Source organism: Vipera berus, assembly GCF_964194415.1.
Source record: "Vipera berus genome assembly, chromosome: 14".
Lineage (NCBI taxonomy): Eukaryota > Metazoa > Chordata > Lepidosauria > Squamata > Viperidae > Vipera > Vipera berus.
Genome location: NC_138217.1, coordinates 1,605,274 through 1,622,899, shown reverse-complemented (window position 1 = coordinate 1,622,899; position 17,626 = coordinate 1,605,274). Strand labels below are relative to the sequence as shown.

At 51.5% G+C, this 17,626-nt stretch overlaps 1 protein-coding gene across 1 annotated transcript; it reads right to left on the bottom strand.

Annotated features, from left to right (window-relative positions):
- Positions 1-998: 998 nt before the first annotated feature.
- Positions 999-6,252, bottom strand: LRRC75B (leucine rich repeat containing 75B; the record flags this gene model as incomplete). Its single annotated transcript, XM_081339335.1, has 4 exons — positions 999-2,500; positions 3,332-3,444; positions 4,705-4,833; positions 5,962-6,252. 4 exons carry the CDS (start codon positions 6,250-6,252, stop codon positions 1,915-1,917), a joined length of 1,119 nt encoding a protein of 372 aa, XP_081195461.1. The 3' UTR covers positions 999-1,914.
- Positions 6,253-17,626: the final 11,374 nt, after the last annotated feature.

Genomic DNA, 17,626 nt, shown 5'->3' with positions numbered 1-17,626 from the left:
ATATGATTCTAAAATTTTAATTATCTGTGAGCATGCGTTGGTGGATTTGGAGAGTTATATAGAGCAGAGGTCCCCCAACCTTTTGGGCACCAGGGACCTGTTCTGTGGGGAGAGGTTTTTGCGTGGACCGGAGTGGGCCTGGTTGTGTGTGCTGCCTGCATCCTGCGGATGGGGCTTTACTTGTTTCTGTGGACCAGTTGCTGGCATGCCACGGCCCAGTACTAATCCACGGACCGGGGGTTGGGGACCCCTGTAGTAGAGGATGATGTGTTTGGTTTGGTCTCAGAGGTTAACAAAAACCTTTTGGACCAGAATTGGGAATTTTATTGTAAGGGAAAGTATCATATTACATATTGAGAAAAGGTTTTGACTTCCTCCGATTGAAGATGACCAGTGATCCTGCTCTCTCAATCCATTTGGACAACCTTTCCTCTGCTGCCTGGAGGTCTCTCAACCAGGGAGCTTCTTCATTGCAAAGCCTGCAAGTCTTACCAGCAGAACTCTTAGCTTTGGTTATTATCAGAGGCTTCTAATAAGTGGGCCGCAGGTGTTCAAGAGGGGCTGCCCAAGGCTTAGGGGACTGCATTGGGGGGGGGGGAGAATTTATTTGCATCTTAAGTTTTTATCTGTACAGGATTTGGGTTCCAAAAAAATGGGCTTGTATGGAATGAAACCCAAAGGTGCACATAAATGGCCACACTTTGAAACTAAGCCACCTGGGAACACCTTTGGATCATCATCAGTGGCTCAAGTTCTCCGAGTTTTTGTCATCTTAAAAGATTCTTCAGTCTGAGCCACAGGATAAACCCTAATCAAGCGATGCATTCTGCAAACCCACTTATTAATGGCTTAGCAGCCTCATGTCTAGCTCTGACCTTTCAGCTGTGGCTTAGATGTCATCACTATTTTGTACGCCCTAAATTGATTGGTGGGGAGGCTTTTTCTGTAATTAAACTGAGGAGAGGCAATTTCTCCACGAAGGAACATCGCCGCCCCCCCTCAAGGCACAGCTGAAAATCTGCACATTCTTCCTTTTGAGGGAAAAGCCAAGTGGTGGCAAAGCAAGGAAACCCCCATTATGAAGAAACAGTTGGGAACATCTCAACAGGTGTTTCTAGAGATGCTTCTGCAACTCCCAATGATTGCCCAGCGAAGTGCTGACCAATGTTTTCATCCTCTCTCCAGGAAAGTCATTTACTATCAGATCACACGTCACAAGGTTCTTCTGCTGAACTGGCCTTGCCCAGGTTACTCTTTCCTCCTGGGCATAAGGCAGGGCCACCATCACTACCTGACTCAGAGCAGAAAGCACAGAGGCGTCGGAATGCAGCCCAAACAGCAGAAACACTAGTGGGAAAAGGGATGCTCCAAACAGCCCCCCCCAGACAAGCACCTGTGCAACCCACTTCAGCTCCCCACGATCCCTGCAATGCCACCGGTCACGTGTCTGGGCTGCAGACACCACATGCCTCGCATTCCGCCACCCTTTGTTCAGCGGGGAAGAGGGGGAGGAGGCAGGCTGTGCCATCCTGGTGCCGTCTCGGCCCCTATCCAGTCTTTCCATGCCACTCTCACACAGCTCTCTCGACCTGTGGACCCGGCACATCTGGGAAAGGATGGGCCTGGGGCCTGCTTGCTCCATGCGCCTCCCCACAACAACAATTGCCCACCTTCTGCATCTCCAGATGGTCTCCATTTCTCTAGCTCGCCAGGTTTGCGGCAACATGGTAAGTGACTAGCCTGGTTTGGTGCACATTAGAAAGCCCCATGAGGAGGAAGAGGATGGGGCAAGGGGAGCAAGTCAGGATTGGAAAGGCTCAAGGAAGTGGGCAGATGAGGCCTGGTGCGGCCTCTCTTCCATCAGAGCTTCTGCAGGCATGGCTTTAGTCTTCCAGAGGACACCTCCATGTCCAGTCATCTTTCACATGACTGCTGGCGGAAGCGGCGCTTGGTCACTGGTGGGATACCCTCTTCCCCTTGCAGCAGCACCTCCTCCTCCTCCTCCTCCTCCTCCTCCTCCTCCTCCTCCTCCTCCTCCTCCAGCAAGCTGGTCTCAGGCCCACTGGGTGCCTCAGAAGCACAGTCCAAGGACTCGTAAATGGTGGGCAGGGTTGTCTGCTGGCTGAGCCGCTTCCGCAGGCCAACAAGCAGAGGCTGTGGCATGGAAGAGACGTCCACGTTGTTGCCCAGATCGATCCAGGCTAAGGAGGGGAACTTGGCCATGTCCTTCATGGCGTCGGTGAGGTCCTTCACAGTGGCTCGGGTCAGCTGGTTCCCGTTAAGGGAGAGGTGAGTGAGGCTGGGCAACGACCACAGGAAAGGCATCAGGAAGCGCATCTCCTCATCCTTCAGGTCAGTGAAACTCAGGTCTATGGTGAAAAGGTGGCCACTGCTGCTCTGCAGGTAGCTGGCCAGACGCTGGAGGTCACGTGTGGAGAGAGAGACCCCAGAGAGATCGAGGGCTTCTTGGCTGGGCTTCTTGTGCAGGCTCCACTTCAGGCTGAAGAAGGAGAAAAAGAGAGGCCAGGGGCTTCAGAAGGAAGGGCTGCTCCCTTCAGAAAACTGGGTGTCTGGAGAGGGGGAGGGGGACAATCCAAAATGGGCCACATCACACAAATGCTCCACCTGGCCTGCTTGGGTTCCATTTGGGGTGCAAGTGCACTGAGGCAGTGCATGACGGCGTTACCGTAGGCTGGTCTAGTCTGGCACCACCGTTGTTTGCTGCAGGGGCCTAGCTTGAGCCAGCTATTTTGGCCAAGCCATCCCTTTCCATTGGTTGATCCTCAGTCAAGGAGTTTGAGTAAGTTTTGTGTGGAGGTCCCACACCCAAGATCATGGTGGGGGAGGGGATTGCAGCATTAGACCCCAAATAAGCGCTTGCAACCCTTCCATCCACTGGATCTAATTTCCCATCCTCCTGCTGTGTGTCTGTGGGGAGGGGGGGAGCTGGAGCGAGTGCGGTGAGCTACGGCTGCTTTGTGTTCTGGCTGCCGGGGAATGGCGCTGGGTAAGGGGGCTTGCCTTGGCCGGAAGAGGAGCAGAAGGACAAGGGGGAGGGGCGTCTTTGGCTCAGCTGTTGTCCTTGCACCTTATGCCCTAAACAGACTTTTGTGGATGGAAATCTGGGCCTTGTCTAATCACATTGTGTGAACTAGGCTATCGCATTATTATATTATAATTTGTTTGGAATGCTGCTTGTTTTGTTACTTTGGATTTCATCTGCTGTGGAAACTGAGCTCGTGTCACACCCTCTAATACTGCTTTTCCTCCTGGTTCCTGCAACCCCCGACCATCCACAGAAGGATTTCTGTGGCACACCATTTCTGCTCACCTGCTGTGGGACTTGCGATGGGGCAGCCCAGACCAATGCCATTTGGAGTGTGGAGTCAAGTGGTAGATCAGCTGCCGGCAGATCCGGTCGGAGGATTTCCACGGATCGTATTCCTGAAAGCAGGGAAGTGGCAGCCGTGGGCAGGGGCCGGGGCCCCTCTCAGTTTCAGAGCTGCCAGTCCCACATCTGCCTCCTTTCCAAGCGCTCAGGGTCTGAGCTCTGCCCTGGGAGATGCCTGGCTCCAGCCAGCAGCTTTGCCTTTCCAAAGGCTCCGGTGACTATCAGCCAGGAATCAGAGGAGACCATGCAGCCATTGGGGGACATGCCGATCCTCTCCTGTGATTCTACTGGATCATTTTTGTTCTTCCACCTAGGCTCTGCTCAGAAATCCAGAGATCTCAATTTTGGGAGTCCCTAACATAATAGAACTTTTGTACCTCTTAAAAGAAGAGCAGCATAATCTGAACATTTTTAAATCTAAAAAACCCAGCAAGTGTCTCTACTGGAGGCCAGCCTAAAAACCTCTCCTTTCCATCTGCCAGCCTGTCCTGCCTCTGCCCCCATTTCATCCAGGGCAGGAACACAGAGCAGGGCCAGAAGAGCCACGGCCCAAAGACCCGGCTTCTCTGGCAGGTTCCTGGGATTCCCACTGGCACTTCTGGACTGAGGTGACTGGATCGCTGCAGAGGCTGCTCTTTTGGAGAGGGGATCCTGTGAGGTCTCTGCAGAGGAGGACGTGGGGAGACATGGATAACCATGGGAGGCAGGGCCAGCTGACAAGATCAAGGCCCATCCCCCCCCCTCAGGGCAGAGGCAGGCTGGGGGCCAGGGCAAGGGTGGCCGAGGGCCTGGGAAGCCCCTCCAATCTTTCCTAGCTGAAACTCCCCTCCCTAACTTAGCCCACAGCAGGGGAAGAAAGAGGAGGAGGCATCTCTGGGCTCCCGGCAAGGAGTGTGCAACATGAAGCTGCCCCTTTCCTCACAGCTACACCCAACGGGGGTGACGGTGGCTGGATACCGCAACTTGCTTCTGTCCTTCTTCCCAAGGCAGGAGGACCTGAGGGTGCCTGAGGCCTGGAGTTCCTCGGCCAGGCCGAAGTGGGAGGGAAAGGCCGCACGTGCCCTTTACCCTGCTGAGGAGGAAGACCAGCTCTCCTAGCGGTTGGATAGGAACTGGCCCCTGTATGGTGGCCATCAGGCCTTTTGGCCCCCTGGTCTGCCCTTTCCGCAGATGCAGCCCCCAGGCAGCCAAGCTTTTCTGGAGGAGGTGCCAGCAGGGCCCCCCAGACAGTGGCCTCTTTCCCCACCCAGAGACCTACGTGCCATGGTGCCTTAGGGCACGTGCTCCCCCCCAAGGGGCCCAGTGGCCCTTACCTTTTTGGGGCACTGCAGGTCTCTGGCCAGGCTCATGAGGAGGTCGTGGGAGATGGGGTCCACCAGGTTGAGGAAGGTGGCCTTCTTGTAGAGCACTTCACTGAGGAACGTCCCCTCCAGGCCAAGGTCCTATGAGCAGAGAGCAAAAGTGGCTAAGAACTGGGTGGGCACTGAAGAGGAAGCCCCCCAGCCATGCCACTGGCCAGCAAGCAAGCCAGGCCTCTGGAGGGTGAGGGTGCAGATCTCATCACTCAGGTGCTGGGCAGCTCCAGAGGCTGGAAAGATTGCATCCTTGTAGCTGAGGTCCTTAAAACTCTTTCAATGCAATCCCCAGCTGCAAAATTGCTGGCAGCAGCTCTTGGGCAGATGAACCAACTGAATTTTTTGATAGAAAAAAAGGTCCAAGAGCAACTGCTCCCCACCCCCATCAGAGCTTGTTTGACAAAGCTGCTTCTTCTAGCATCTCTTCCAACCCTGGTGTTCGAGTGGGCACTCGTCTTCACCTGCCTGGCACCACTGACCACCCCTCCTGCTCTCCTGCTAGGTGCAGGGTCTCTCTGGATCAGGAGGACACTTTTGACTAAGGAGCAGAAGCTACAGCAAACTCACAGCACCCACAACTGACAGAGTCAACAACGGACTGGGCAACACAATTGCTCTCCAGCAGTCACACAAAGGCTGGCCTGCCCTTGGAACTGGGCCTGGAAAGGCTGGGACAATCCACACCTGGGGAAACCTGCCATCCCAGCAGGGCTGCCAGGGGAGGGTGTCTTTTGCTTGGCACTGCCCCGGGCAGCCTCTTGTAACCGGCCCCAGGTCTGCCGCATTTCTGCCTCCAGGTCAGGGGACTCTTTCGGTGTTGCGGGGGAGGGGGGAAATCCCAAAATGTCAGCTAGTACAAAATCCCGCGGGGTGTGTGTGTGTGTGTGTGTGTGTGTGTGTGTGATTGGAGCCTCCACGTCTTTGCCCGGCTGGTCTTTGGGGGCTGCCTGCACCCACCGAGCTGGAGAGGCTTCCAACGGCCGTGCCGTTAGGAAGCGCCGCTCCCCGCCCCCCCCCCCCCTTCGCCGCGCTTTCTCCCCATCCCCGCCGCGGCGCCCTTTCCCAGCCGCCGGCCCGCCCGACAGCCGCGCTCCGAGCGAAGCTTCTCGCCGGAGACGCGCCCGCCCGGCTCGCTCTGCCGAAGAGGGCTCCGCGCGTCTGCCTCGCCCGCCGGAGGGAAGAAAAGCGCCGGGGCCGCCGTCCCGCCCCCCTTACCTTCCGCAGCAGCCGCAGCAGCTGCCCCGCCTGCTCGTGCCGGTGCTCGCGGAGGGTGGCCTGGATCTCGCGGATCCAGCCCACCCGCCGCACGTAGGGCGCCGCCGGGCGGCTCTTGCGCAGCCCCGCCGGCCGCTTCTCCGAGCCGAGCAGCAGCGAGGCCAGCCGGCAGTCCGGGCCGCGGCGGCGCAGCTGCTCCTCTGGGCGGCTCCTGCCGCGGAGCGGCCCCTTGGAGCGGGCGGGGACGCCCGGCGCCTCCGCGCCGCTCTGCCGGCTCAGCCGGGAGCCCATCGCCGCCCGAGACGCGTCGCCCGTCGCGCCGGGAGGCCGGGGGGAATCGGGCGGCGCCGTGCAGCAGACGGCGCCCTCCTGCCCGGCTGGCGCTGCCCGCGCGGCCCCTCCGGCTCCTGCCCGCCCTCCGCCCTCGGCTCGCGGGAGGCGGCTCTGCTTTTCTGGGCACGGGCGCGCGGCGCGCGGCCGGGGAGAGCCGATCTTCGGCCGCGTCTCTGGTCCGGGGAGACGCGGCCCGCTCCTCTGCGCCAGGAAACTTCGCGTAGGCTGCCCGGTCTCCGCCGAACCCCCCTCGAGGCAGAGTAGAGCGTCCCTTGGGACCCTCAGAGGCCAACAAAACGGACCTGAGACGGAGCGCCCCGCCTGCTCTGCCGGCCAGCAACCGGGGGCTCGGTCTGGGACCCGGCACGACTTAAGCCAGCCCGCTAGACAGGTGGGGGCGTTGGGGTTGGGGGCGCAAAGTCAGGCTGTCGTGCAGGAAGAGAGCCTCCCATGCGCCCCCCCTTGTGCTTGATAGGTGCAACAGAAGAATCTCCGGTGTAAAAAAGAAAAGGATTTTGGTTTGATATTTTGGTTTGAAGGTAAGGGCGATGGGGGTTTAAACAGTCTGTGTGGTGCACCCGTTGGAGATCCTGGATTCCTGCTTCTGGCAAGGTTGGACGTAACGATCCCGAAGGTCCCTCCCGTCTCTTGCGTTGCGTGGACCCCTTTTGCTCAGTTTGCTGGGCATAAGCTGAGGGTCGCCGCTGTAGCCTGTCCCCGCAGAGAGGCCCAACCCTTTGGGATTCTGGCGTCCTTTCCTGCTTTTCTTCAGCACCACGGAGGGGGTCTTGGTTCCTCGTCTCTGAGTTGCTGGGATAAAGATGCTCCCTCTGGTTTGAGCACTGTAAACTAGCGGGTGGCCACTCAGAACATCTGGAACGTATCAGCCGTGTGCTTAAGTGTGCCATACTGTCATGGTTCCGACAGATGAAACTCTTCAAGGAACATCGAGGCATTGTTTCCATCCAATGTTAGCAGCGTTGACACGTAACGTAGGCCTTGAATGGTGTGTACAAATGTCACAAAATTTCCACTCTGCCTTTCTAGGCAGTAAACAATGCCTCAAGATAATGAAGACCAGCATGCAAGGGAGCTGAGCCGGGAAGGAAAATCCTCCATATTTTAGGAAAAACACTTTGGGAATTTCAGCTGCCCGACCACACAGCTCGCCTGTCTCAGTGCTGCAGCCCCAGTTCCACCTTGGCTGAGGGGCACCAGGTACCCCACGGCAGCCCCAAAGAACAGGGTGCTGATGGAAGTTAGCAACCCAAACAGCAGCTTGAAAAGCAGGAGGGGCTTCTCTGAGCCCAGGACCACATCTGGCCTGCAGCAGAAGTCTGTGCTCCTCAACCCACCTGGTGACCCCCTCCTCCATCATTGGAGGTCAGAAAGAGTGAACTCAGGACTGAGATGCAGCAGGGGCCTCAGTGGGTGGGAGCTTCAGGGCCAGCATCGTGTGGAGAGTGATGGAATTGGCCAGGGAGCTCCTGGGCAGATCCTTCACCAAGGCCAGTGAAGGATGAAGTAGAGGCAACCAGGGCTGGCTTCTTGCAAGAGGTGAGTTGAGCAGCGCTGTTATCACCTTCATCCTTTGTCGTCATTGGCAAAATGTGGTGGTGATTTCATGCTACAGCTGCCTTCTCTGAGTGCCAGCCGCTCAGAACTTAGCCAGGCAAGTGCCCATTCAATTCTGCAGATCTCCTCCTTTAGGTGGGAAATGTTGGGTTGGCCCGGATTGCTTTCCTTTACATCATAAGGGATTTGGGCCAGTTCTGGGGTACCTTTTACTTATAAAGCACTATCGTCTTACCTGCAGAGGCTTCTTCCATCCCTGCCTGAAGGTTGTTCTACTGGTAAAACAGGAAGATCTTGGGTCAGCTCAAGCCAAAGACTCGTTTAGAAGATAGCATCTCTCAAGGGCCATTGTCCAGCTCAGTCAGGCATGTTTCCCCCACCCCCACCCCGATGAGCTGGCTGGCATTCTAGTGGCCTCAAGACGTTGTTGAGATGTCCTTCTGAGCCAATCTGTGAACTGACTGTGAACTCCCTCTCTTCCCAACCTTTGCCCTGGGTTGAAGGTGGTGGGCCAGAGCAGAACCTAGTCCCATTGTAGGCTTCACCTTGGAGCCCTGGGCTGGCTGCCCAGGTGGCACCCCAGAGGGATCAAAGAAAGAAGCCAGGCCAGAGTGGACTTTTACCACATGAAAGGAAGGCCGGGCCCTCATAGCAAATGGAAAGAGAAATTAGTCACCTATCAACTGTCGGGGCTCACAAGAAGCTTTCCATCAAAAGGCTGGTGCATTTTGACCTCCTCCCCTTCAGGTTCAGTTTGTCTGGATCAATTCAGCCCTAAGGGAGATGCCGGCTGTGCCCACCGCACAGATGCCCAGCGGGGACTGTTCTGGCCAAGTAGATCTGAACCCAGCCACTCTTAATGCAAGAAATAATAATAATAATAATAATAATAATAATAATAATAATAATAATAATAATAATAATAACAACAACAACAACAACAACAACAACAACAGCAACAACAACAACAACATACAAAGACCTACAAATAGAAATAGAAAGACTGTGGCAAAGGCAAGCAAGGGTAGTACCAATAGTAACAGGCCCCTTGGGTGCAATTGCAAAACAACTGGAGCACCACTTGGACACCATCATCGGCATTGACAAATTCGCCATCAGTCAATTGCAAAAGGCAGCCTTACTAGGAACTGCTTCCATCCTGCGACGATATCTGTAATAGCATCAAACATCCACATCTGCCTATCCCAGGTCCTTGGTAAGGACTCGATAGGTAGACAAAAATGCCAAATCCAGTCTGAACATCTGGCTGACTGCGATGAATAATAATAATAATAATAATAATAATAATAATAATAATAATAATAATAATAATAATAATAATAATAATAATAATAATAATGTTGGAAGGGACCCTTGGAGGTCATCTAGTCCAACCCTTTGCTCAGGCAGGAAACCCTATATCATTTCGGACAAATGGCTGTCCAGTCTCTTCTTAAAATCTTCCAGTGCTGGAGCATTCACAACTTCTGGAGGCAGGTTGTTCCACTGGTTAATTGTTCTAACTGTCAGGAAGTTTCTCCTTAGTTCCAGGTTGCTTCTCTCCTTGATTAGTTTCCATCTGTTGCTTCTTGTCCTGCCTTCGGGCGCTTTGGAGAATAGTTTGACTCCCTCTTCTTTGTGGCAGCCCCTGAGATATTGGAACGCTGCTATCATGTCACCCCTAACCCTTCTCTTCGTTAAACTAGACATACCCAATTCCAGCAGCTGTTCCTTATACTGTATGTTTTAACCTCCAGTCCCCTGACCATCTTTGTTGCTCTTCTCTGTACTCTTTCTAGAGTCTCAACATCTTTTTTACATCATGGTGACCAAAACTGGATGCAGTATTCCAGGTGTGGCCTTACCAAGGCATTGTAAAGTGGTATTAGTACTTCACGTGATCTTGAATCTGTCCCTTTGTTAATGCAGCCTAGCACTGTGTTGGCTTTTTTGGCAGCTGCAGCACACTGCTGGCTCATATCTAAGTGATTATCCACTAGGACTCCGAGATCCCTCGGAGCAAGCCCTTCCCAACTCATCCACCCCTTTGGCAGGATGTATTTCAGCAGGGTCTCATCTTACTGGTTATTATGGGATACTTCAGCTGAGACTGGTGCAAAATGTCCCAAAGAATTACAGTAACAACTGCCAAAACAAGGTCAGTCAATGTTTTGCTTCTGTTGGCCAGAGTCCAACTGGCATTTTGTCTAGGATCAGGCTTCACCTGGTTGCTTGGCACATCACAACGCTCCATGTTGCATAAGGATCTCGCCCATCCTCTCTCCCACATGAAGCAAACTTCCTCATAGCAAAGCTGTTGCTGTTTTGGAAACTAGGTAAGCTGCCATCCTCTTGTTTCTGTAAACACCTATTTGCTGGTTTCCTCTCCATCTTCCACCTCCATCCCACCTCCTCCCAGTCGGCCTAAACCAAGAGCCGCTCAGACGTGGCTGGTCCCTGCGTTGGGTGGCAGAAAGCCCCTTTGCAGCACGCGGGGGAGAGAGCATCCACTGGTGGGATAAAACTGAATTTGGACTTCTCCAAGCCAAGAATAAAGTCTGTTATTTGACCGGTCAGTGCAGATGTGCTTAGACAAAGACTTTACATATGTGTGAAGAAGTGTCATTTGCCAAATGTCTCTCGTGGGTGCCCCCTCCCCACTTTGAGTCTGTGAAGCCCAGCACCAGCTGGCTCTTTGGCACATCCCTTCAGGGTGCTTGGAAGGCAAGTGGAGCATTTATGGGAAGTGCAGAATCTGACCGGAAGAAGCCCTCTCGGATTGCCCCACTGCTGACCTTTCTCCTGCCCCCCCATTTCCAGTCGCCACAGTTGCTGACTTCCCTCCACAAAGCTCTTCCTCCCCCTTTGAGGCCACCCAAGCCGGTGTTGGAAGAGGGGAAAAGATGCTACTTTTTCTCACTGTGGCTTTTCTCACTGGCCCATAACGGCTGAGCATACCTGCCTCTTTCTCATGCTGCAGCCATGTGGGTCCCCTTCCTCTGGTCTGCAGCCCATGCCAGGGCAGCCTCGAGTCGCTCTTAGCTGTTCTGGTTTGCGCTCTGGAGGCAATCTACACACCACCAACCCTTTGGTCTCTGTTGTGGTCAGTGAGCCTGCTGGTTCCGTTGGCCACCCCACGTTGGTTTACACAGATACACAGACACACCCTTTTTGGCCACCAGACCCTAACCCTTCCCGCCCCCTTCCGGACTCCTGTGTTCGGGGCCAGAGTGACCCACGTGAAGCCACTTGACACCCACCACCTGCCACTCCCAGGCAGGGCGAAGGAGGCTGATGGGCAGGTGTTTCCCTGCCAGCTGACAGTTTTTAGAAAAGGGGGGGGAGAAAGGTTGAGGGATGCCCCAAGCCCTCTGCTCGACTTGGCCGATGCCTGAGAATGAGGCTGGCACAATTTGTCAACCTGGTGCCTCTGCAGGCCCGGGGCTTGCCAGTGGGGCAGAGACAGAATGCCAGGGTTTTTTCTCCTTCAGCCCCTGGCAGACTGCGAGGTGGGCTGCGAGGAGGTGGTGAGTGCTGGGGCAGCAGCTACAGAGGACCTGAGCCGCCTCCCCAGCAAAGGGAGGTGGCAGAAAGAGGCTGATGGCCCCCCTTCATTCCGCAGGTAGAAGAAAGCGGGCAAGGCTCACCTTTCGTTTGAATTTGCGTGCTAAGCAGCTTCACTCAGGCCTAAATAGCTTTCGTATGTGATCGTAATGGATTTCAATGGACCCGGGGCAGGGAGAGCATCCTTCGCTGAACTGAAGAGAATCTCTCTTGGATCCCAATCTGGTGAGAAGAGACGTCTTTTCAGCTCCAGCCTCCTGCCAGCCTGCAGCACACGGCTCGGGGTCTCCTTTCATAGGCTGGGAAGGGCCCTCGGAAGTGGCCCAGCTGTCCTTCTCTGCAGGGTGGCTTTGCTGCTCTGCTGCAGCCAGGCAGGAGGGGAGCGGAAAGCAGGCAACCGCTTGCCTTGCGTCTGGCAGGGATGCTCCTCCAGGCACCTCAAGGGCTTAGCCTGCCTGTTTCCAAACGGTGGAGCTGCCCTTCTGGCCTTTCCCTGTGAGGCAGAGCCCCAGAAGCAGGGCGTGAAGTCCACGTTCTTTCAGCCTGTCTTCTGCCCAGGCCATTGGCTCCCTTCCTCCTTGCCCCTCCCCTTTATAAAGTTCACCTGTGGCGGCGGCGGCTGCTGCCACACGGCTCCTTCCCTGGCAAACCAAAGGCCACCAGGAGAGGCAACTGCAGGGGAGCGTCTTGGCACTTTGAGCCCAGGGCCCTGGCAGGGCAGAAAGGTAGGAATGTGGAGGGGAGGGGCTGCCTGGCCGTGCAAAGGGTCCAGCTTGATGGGGGGAGGTTTGTCACCCTCTGGACACAGAACAATGTTGAGCCATAAGCTAGGCAAAGCGAGGTGGTGTCTCCTTCCTTCCCTCCCTCCCTCCCTCTCTCTCTCTCTCTCTCTCTCTCTCTCTCTCTCTCTCTCTCTCTCTCTCTCTCTCTCTCACACACACACACACACACACACACACACACACACACCATCCCTCCCTCCCTCTCTGTCTCCCCCTTTTTCTTTCCCTCCCTCTCCCTCCCTCCCTCTCTTTCTCCATCCTTGTCTCTGTCTCTGTCTCTGTCTCTGTCTCTGTCTCTGTCTCTGTCTCTATCTATCTCCTCTATCTCTATCTCTATCTTTCTCAATCCCTCTTGCATAACAACTGGTGCAGCTCTTCCCTATGGAAAGGAAGCACCAAGATTTGCTGGTCATTTCAGTTGCACAAAGTGTGCTGGGGCTTTTTTTTTTAAATTCCATTTATATCCCGCCCTTCTCCGAAGACTCAGGGCGGCTTACAAGCTTAGCAGTAGCCTTCATTCTATGTATATGCCTGCTTATTAGGGCTTTCATACACCCCCCAAGCGGCATTATTACAAAGTCAGCTTAATTGCCTCCAACAATCTGGGTCCTCATTGAGGATTACCTATATAGGGAGTCTGCAATTTATGAGAGTGATTAAGCCTGGAAGTCGTGTTGGTTGATAAGCAGGTGACTATGCGACTTAGCCTGATTTTACCGCCTTTTTTGATGGCACTTATTAAGCAGATTCATTGTCCAGAATGTGTGACCACCAGGGGTGTGTGGCTGTTGGAACTTTAAGCGATCACTGAGCAGTCAGTTGTAAGTCGAGGACAATCCGCAGTGGGGGGGAAAAGGATTTTTTTTTAAATCCCATTTATATCCCACCCTTCTCCAAAGACTCAGGGCTGCTTACAATTTAAAGCACAAATCAATGTGCTTAGCAGTAGCCTTCATTCTATGTATATGCCTGCTTATTAGGGCTTTTGCCCCCCCCCCCAGCGGCATTATTACAAAGTCAGCTTATTGCCCCCAACAATCTGGGTCCTCATTTTACCTACCTCGGAAGGATGGAAGGCTGAGTCAACCTTGAGCCCGGTGGGACTCGAACCTGCACTAATTGAAGTCCAAGTTCTTTCAGCTTCAGAGGTCAGAGTCACATGTGGGGTGGGGTCCCTTCCTCAGCCATTGAATTTCTGGAGTTCCATCAATGCTTGGCAGGTAGCAGCATCCAGACTGTCCCAGAGTGGCATTCTGAGTCTGGAGCCCATTGTTCTGGGCAGATTCTCTCATAACCTGATGGACATCAGACATCAGAAAGAACAGAATGGAGTAATAGAGTTGGAAGGGACCTTGGAGGTCTTCTAGTCCAGCCCTCTGCTCTAGCAGGAGACCCTATACCATTCCAGACAAATGGCTGTCCAGTCTCTTCTTAAAAGCCTCCAGTGATGGAGCACCCACAACTTCTGGAGGCAACTTCTGTTCCACTGATTAATTGTTCTCACTGTCAGGAAATTCCTCCTTAGTTCTAGGTTGCTCCTATCCTTGATTAGTTTCCATCCATTGTTTCTTGTCTTGCGTTCTGGTGCTTTGGAAAATAAGTTGACCTACCCCGCTTCTTTATGTCAGCCCCTCAGATATTGGAGCACTGCTGTCATGTCTCCCCCTAGTCCGTCTTTTCACTAGATTAGAAATACCCAATTCCTGCAACTGTTCTGCATATGTTTTAGCTTCCAGCCCCCTAATAATCTTTGTTGCTCTTCTCTGTGCTCTTTTCAGAATCTGAACATCTTTTTCACAATATACTGATCAAAACAGGCAGCAGTATTCCAAGTGCGGTCTTACTAAGGCTTTATAAAGCGGTACTAATAGTTCACATGATCTTGGCTCAATGCCAGAGTGGCTTTGTGCAGCCTCAGAGGTCAGGTGATGGGCCTTCCTTTTCCAGATGTTTCCCTTTGGGTAGGAGGTGGCCGAGCCCGTCTGCCCTCCATGTTCTCATGCCCTGCACAGTGCACATGTGTGCCAGTGTTGGGTGCCCTGCAGGGCCAGTCCAAAGTGAAGCCGAAGAGGGGGCAGTTGGAATATGGATGTCCTGGGAGGAACCCCCTCCCCCAAACAAGGGAGGGCAGCAGGAAAGAATGACGTGGGTGAGGTGGTACCTGCAGGTCTTTCCCGCAAGACCAATGGCAACCCCGCCAGACCCACAAGATGGTGGTGGCTGCCAGATCCCTCCCGCAGATGCTTCCCAGGGGTTGGAAAATCCTGTGACCAGCTGGGCTTCCCTTCAGAGCCTTAAAGGAAGGGAGGGTGGCAGACTCTGCACTGCAGAATTTGGGGAAGGTGCTTCAAAATCATACCAATGCTTTGCTGCTTTTGGCTGCTGCCTTGCATGAACATTTGGCAACTGAAATGGCAACAAAACTGGTTTGCAGCTGGAAGTCAGATGGTTTTGCAAATTGGATAGATGAGAGAGAGATTGAGGGAGATATTATAGATGATAGCTAGGTGATAGCTGATAGATGATTGATGACAGACAGATAAACAGATGACAGAGATGATTGATAGATCATGGATCCATTGAAAGATGGATAGATGATAAATTGATGATAGATGATAGATAGAAAATAAGTAATACCTGCAATACTGCATCCAATTTTGGTCATCCCATTTCAAAAAAGCTGTTGAGACTTTGGAAAAACTGCAAAGAAGAACAACTGATTAAAGGCCTGGAGACAAAACATATGAAGAACAGTTGCAGTATTTGGGTTTGGCTAGTCTAGAGAAAAGAAAGACTAGGGGGATAAGATAGCAGCGGGCTCCTACAAAGAACCTATTTTCCAAAGGACCTGAACGCAGGACAAGAAGAAACGGATGGAAACTGATCAAAGAGAGAAGCAACCTGGAATTAAGGAGAAACTTCCTAACAGTGAGGACAATTAACCAGTGGAACAGCTTGCTGTCAGAATCTGTAGGTGCTTCATCACTTTAGGTTTTCAAGAAAAGACTGGACAGCCACCAATCTGAAATGATGTAGGGTCTCTTAGACAGATAAAGATAGATAATAGAAAGAAACAACATGGAAGAGTCAGTGCATATACCGTGGAACATGAAATGGATACAGGCAAGATACAATTTTATCCTGAAAAAGAGTCTTATATTTGAAGGGGAGAGCCAACTTTTTGCAACCAGGGGACTACATTTTCATTTCTAAAAACAGGAGGAATGGGAAGGATGTAGCCAGAAACAAAATTACAGAGCCCAACACGAGAAGGCGTGGAGCGGCAATCTTTTGCCCTTATTTTTCCCAAGTAACACAAGAGAAAGAGATTTGCAGAGAAGGTCAGATGGGGAACAGAGGTCAGAACAGTCTTTTGTGCGTGTTGTGCTGGGAGATGGAAAATTTGGTCCTTGTTAAGCCTACTCAGCTTGTCCAATTGCCTCAAGTTCTTTCTCAACCTAGGCAGAGCTTTACTGGCCCATTCTAATCAGAACTTTCCCTTTGCTGAAAGAAGTACTTTTCTGAGGTTAAATGAAGCCACCTTGACTTCAAACAGCCTTGTTGAGCTAGATATCCTAGTTTCAAAACTGAAATAATAATGGATGATGATTAGAGAGCCAGTCTGGTCTTCTGGTTAAGGCACCAGGCTACAAACCAGGAGATCTTGAGTTCTAGTCCTGCCTTAGGTGTGAAAACTGGCTGGGTGACTTTGGGCCAATCCTTCTCCCTTGGCCCAACCCACCTTGCAGGGTTGTTGTTGTGAGGAAAATAGGAGGTGGAAGGAGTATTAAATATATTTATGCCTTGAGCTACCTATAAAGACAGCGTAAAAAATCAAACAGATATACATATCAGGGCAATTATGAGGAATTGGAATAATAGGGAGACAACTTGGGGTTTTGATTTATTAGAGGGGATTTCATATTATTAATTAGAGGGTTAGAGGGAGAAGTTGAGATAAGGGGAATTCTGGTCATTAGATTTAAAATATTTTGAAATTAGTTGAAAATTAGGATTTTATCTGTTTAATATTTAAAAATTACACCTAAAAGAAAAAAATATTATGAATATGTTTGATTTATTGATTAACCCAGGTAATATATACAATGGTTTTGATTTATTAAAGGGGATCTTGTATTATTAAGTAGATGATTTAATATGGTGGGAAATAGATAACATGTAGGAAATAGAACAAGATTATATTCAAATAGATAAAATATGTATTTTTGATATTAGATTTTGTTATGAATTGAGATAAGGGAAATCTTGATTACCTGAAAATTATAAATATCAAAGATGAAATTGGAATATTGATGGGAAACAAAAAATTGGGAAAAATTAATAACAGGATATGGATTGTTTATGAAGATTGAATGTAAAAATAATTAGATATGTATAAGCTAAAATTTTATTAATAAATGTAATAATGTTGTTTTTACTGAGTTGATATAATAAGAACTGTATCAGCTTAAATATGAGACTGTAAATGTTAAGGGAAAAAGAGAGGAAATATTTGATGTTATAACTTGAGATTTGTACTAAAGATTTTGTTATCAAACTATTGACTAACCCAGCCACCACATTGCTTTTTAAATTTGTTATTAGTTGCAAAGTTGTGTCTGATCCATCGCGACCCCATGGACAACGTTCCTCCAGGCCTTCCTGTCCTCTACCATCTTCTGGAGTCCATTTAAGCTCACGCCTACTGCTTCAGTGACTCCATCCAGCCACCTCATTCTCTGTCGTCCCCTTCTTCTCTTTCCCTCAATCTTTCCCAGCATTAGGCTCTTCTCCAGTGACTCCTTCCTTCTCATTAGGTGGCCAAAGTATTTGAGTTTCAGCTTCAGGATCTGGCCTTCTAAAGAACAGTCAGGGTTGATCTCCTCTAGGACTGACTGGTTTGATCGCCTTGCAGTCCAAGGGACTCGCAGGAGTCTTCTCCTGCACCATAGTTCAAAGGCCTCAATTCTTTGGCACTCAGCCTTTTTTATGGTCCAACTTTCACAGCCATACATTGCAACTGGGAAGACCATAGCCTTGACTATACGCACTTTTGTTGACAGGGTAATGTCTCTGCTTTTTAGTGTGCTGTCTAGATTTGCCATGGCTTTCCTTCCCAGGAGCAAGCATCTTTTAATTTCTTGGCTGCAGTCCCTGTCTGCGGTGATCTTGGAGCCCAGAAAAATAAAATCTGTCACTACCTCCATTTCTTCCCCATCTATTTGCCAGGAATTGAGAGGGCCAGATGCCATGATCTTGGTTTTCTTAATGTTAAGTTTCAAGCCAAATTCTACACTCTCCTTCACCCGCAACAAGAGGCTCTTTAGTTCCTAGCCCTGCCTTTCTCATGATGTACTCTACATATAAGTTAAATAGGAGGGTGACAGTATACAGCCTTGCTGGACTCCTTT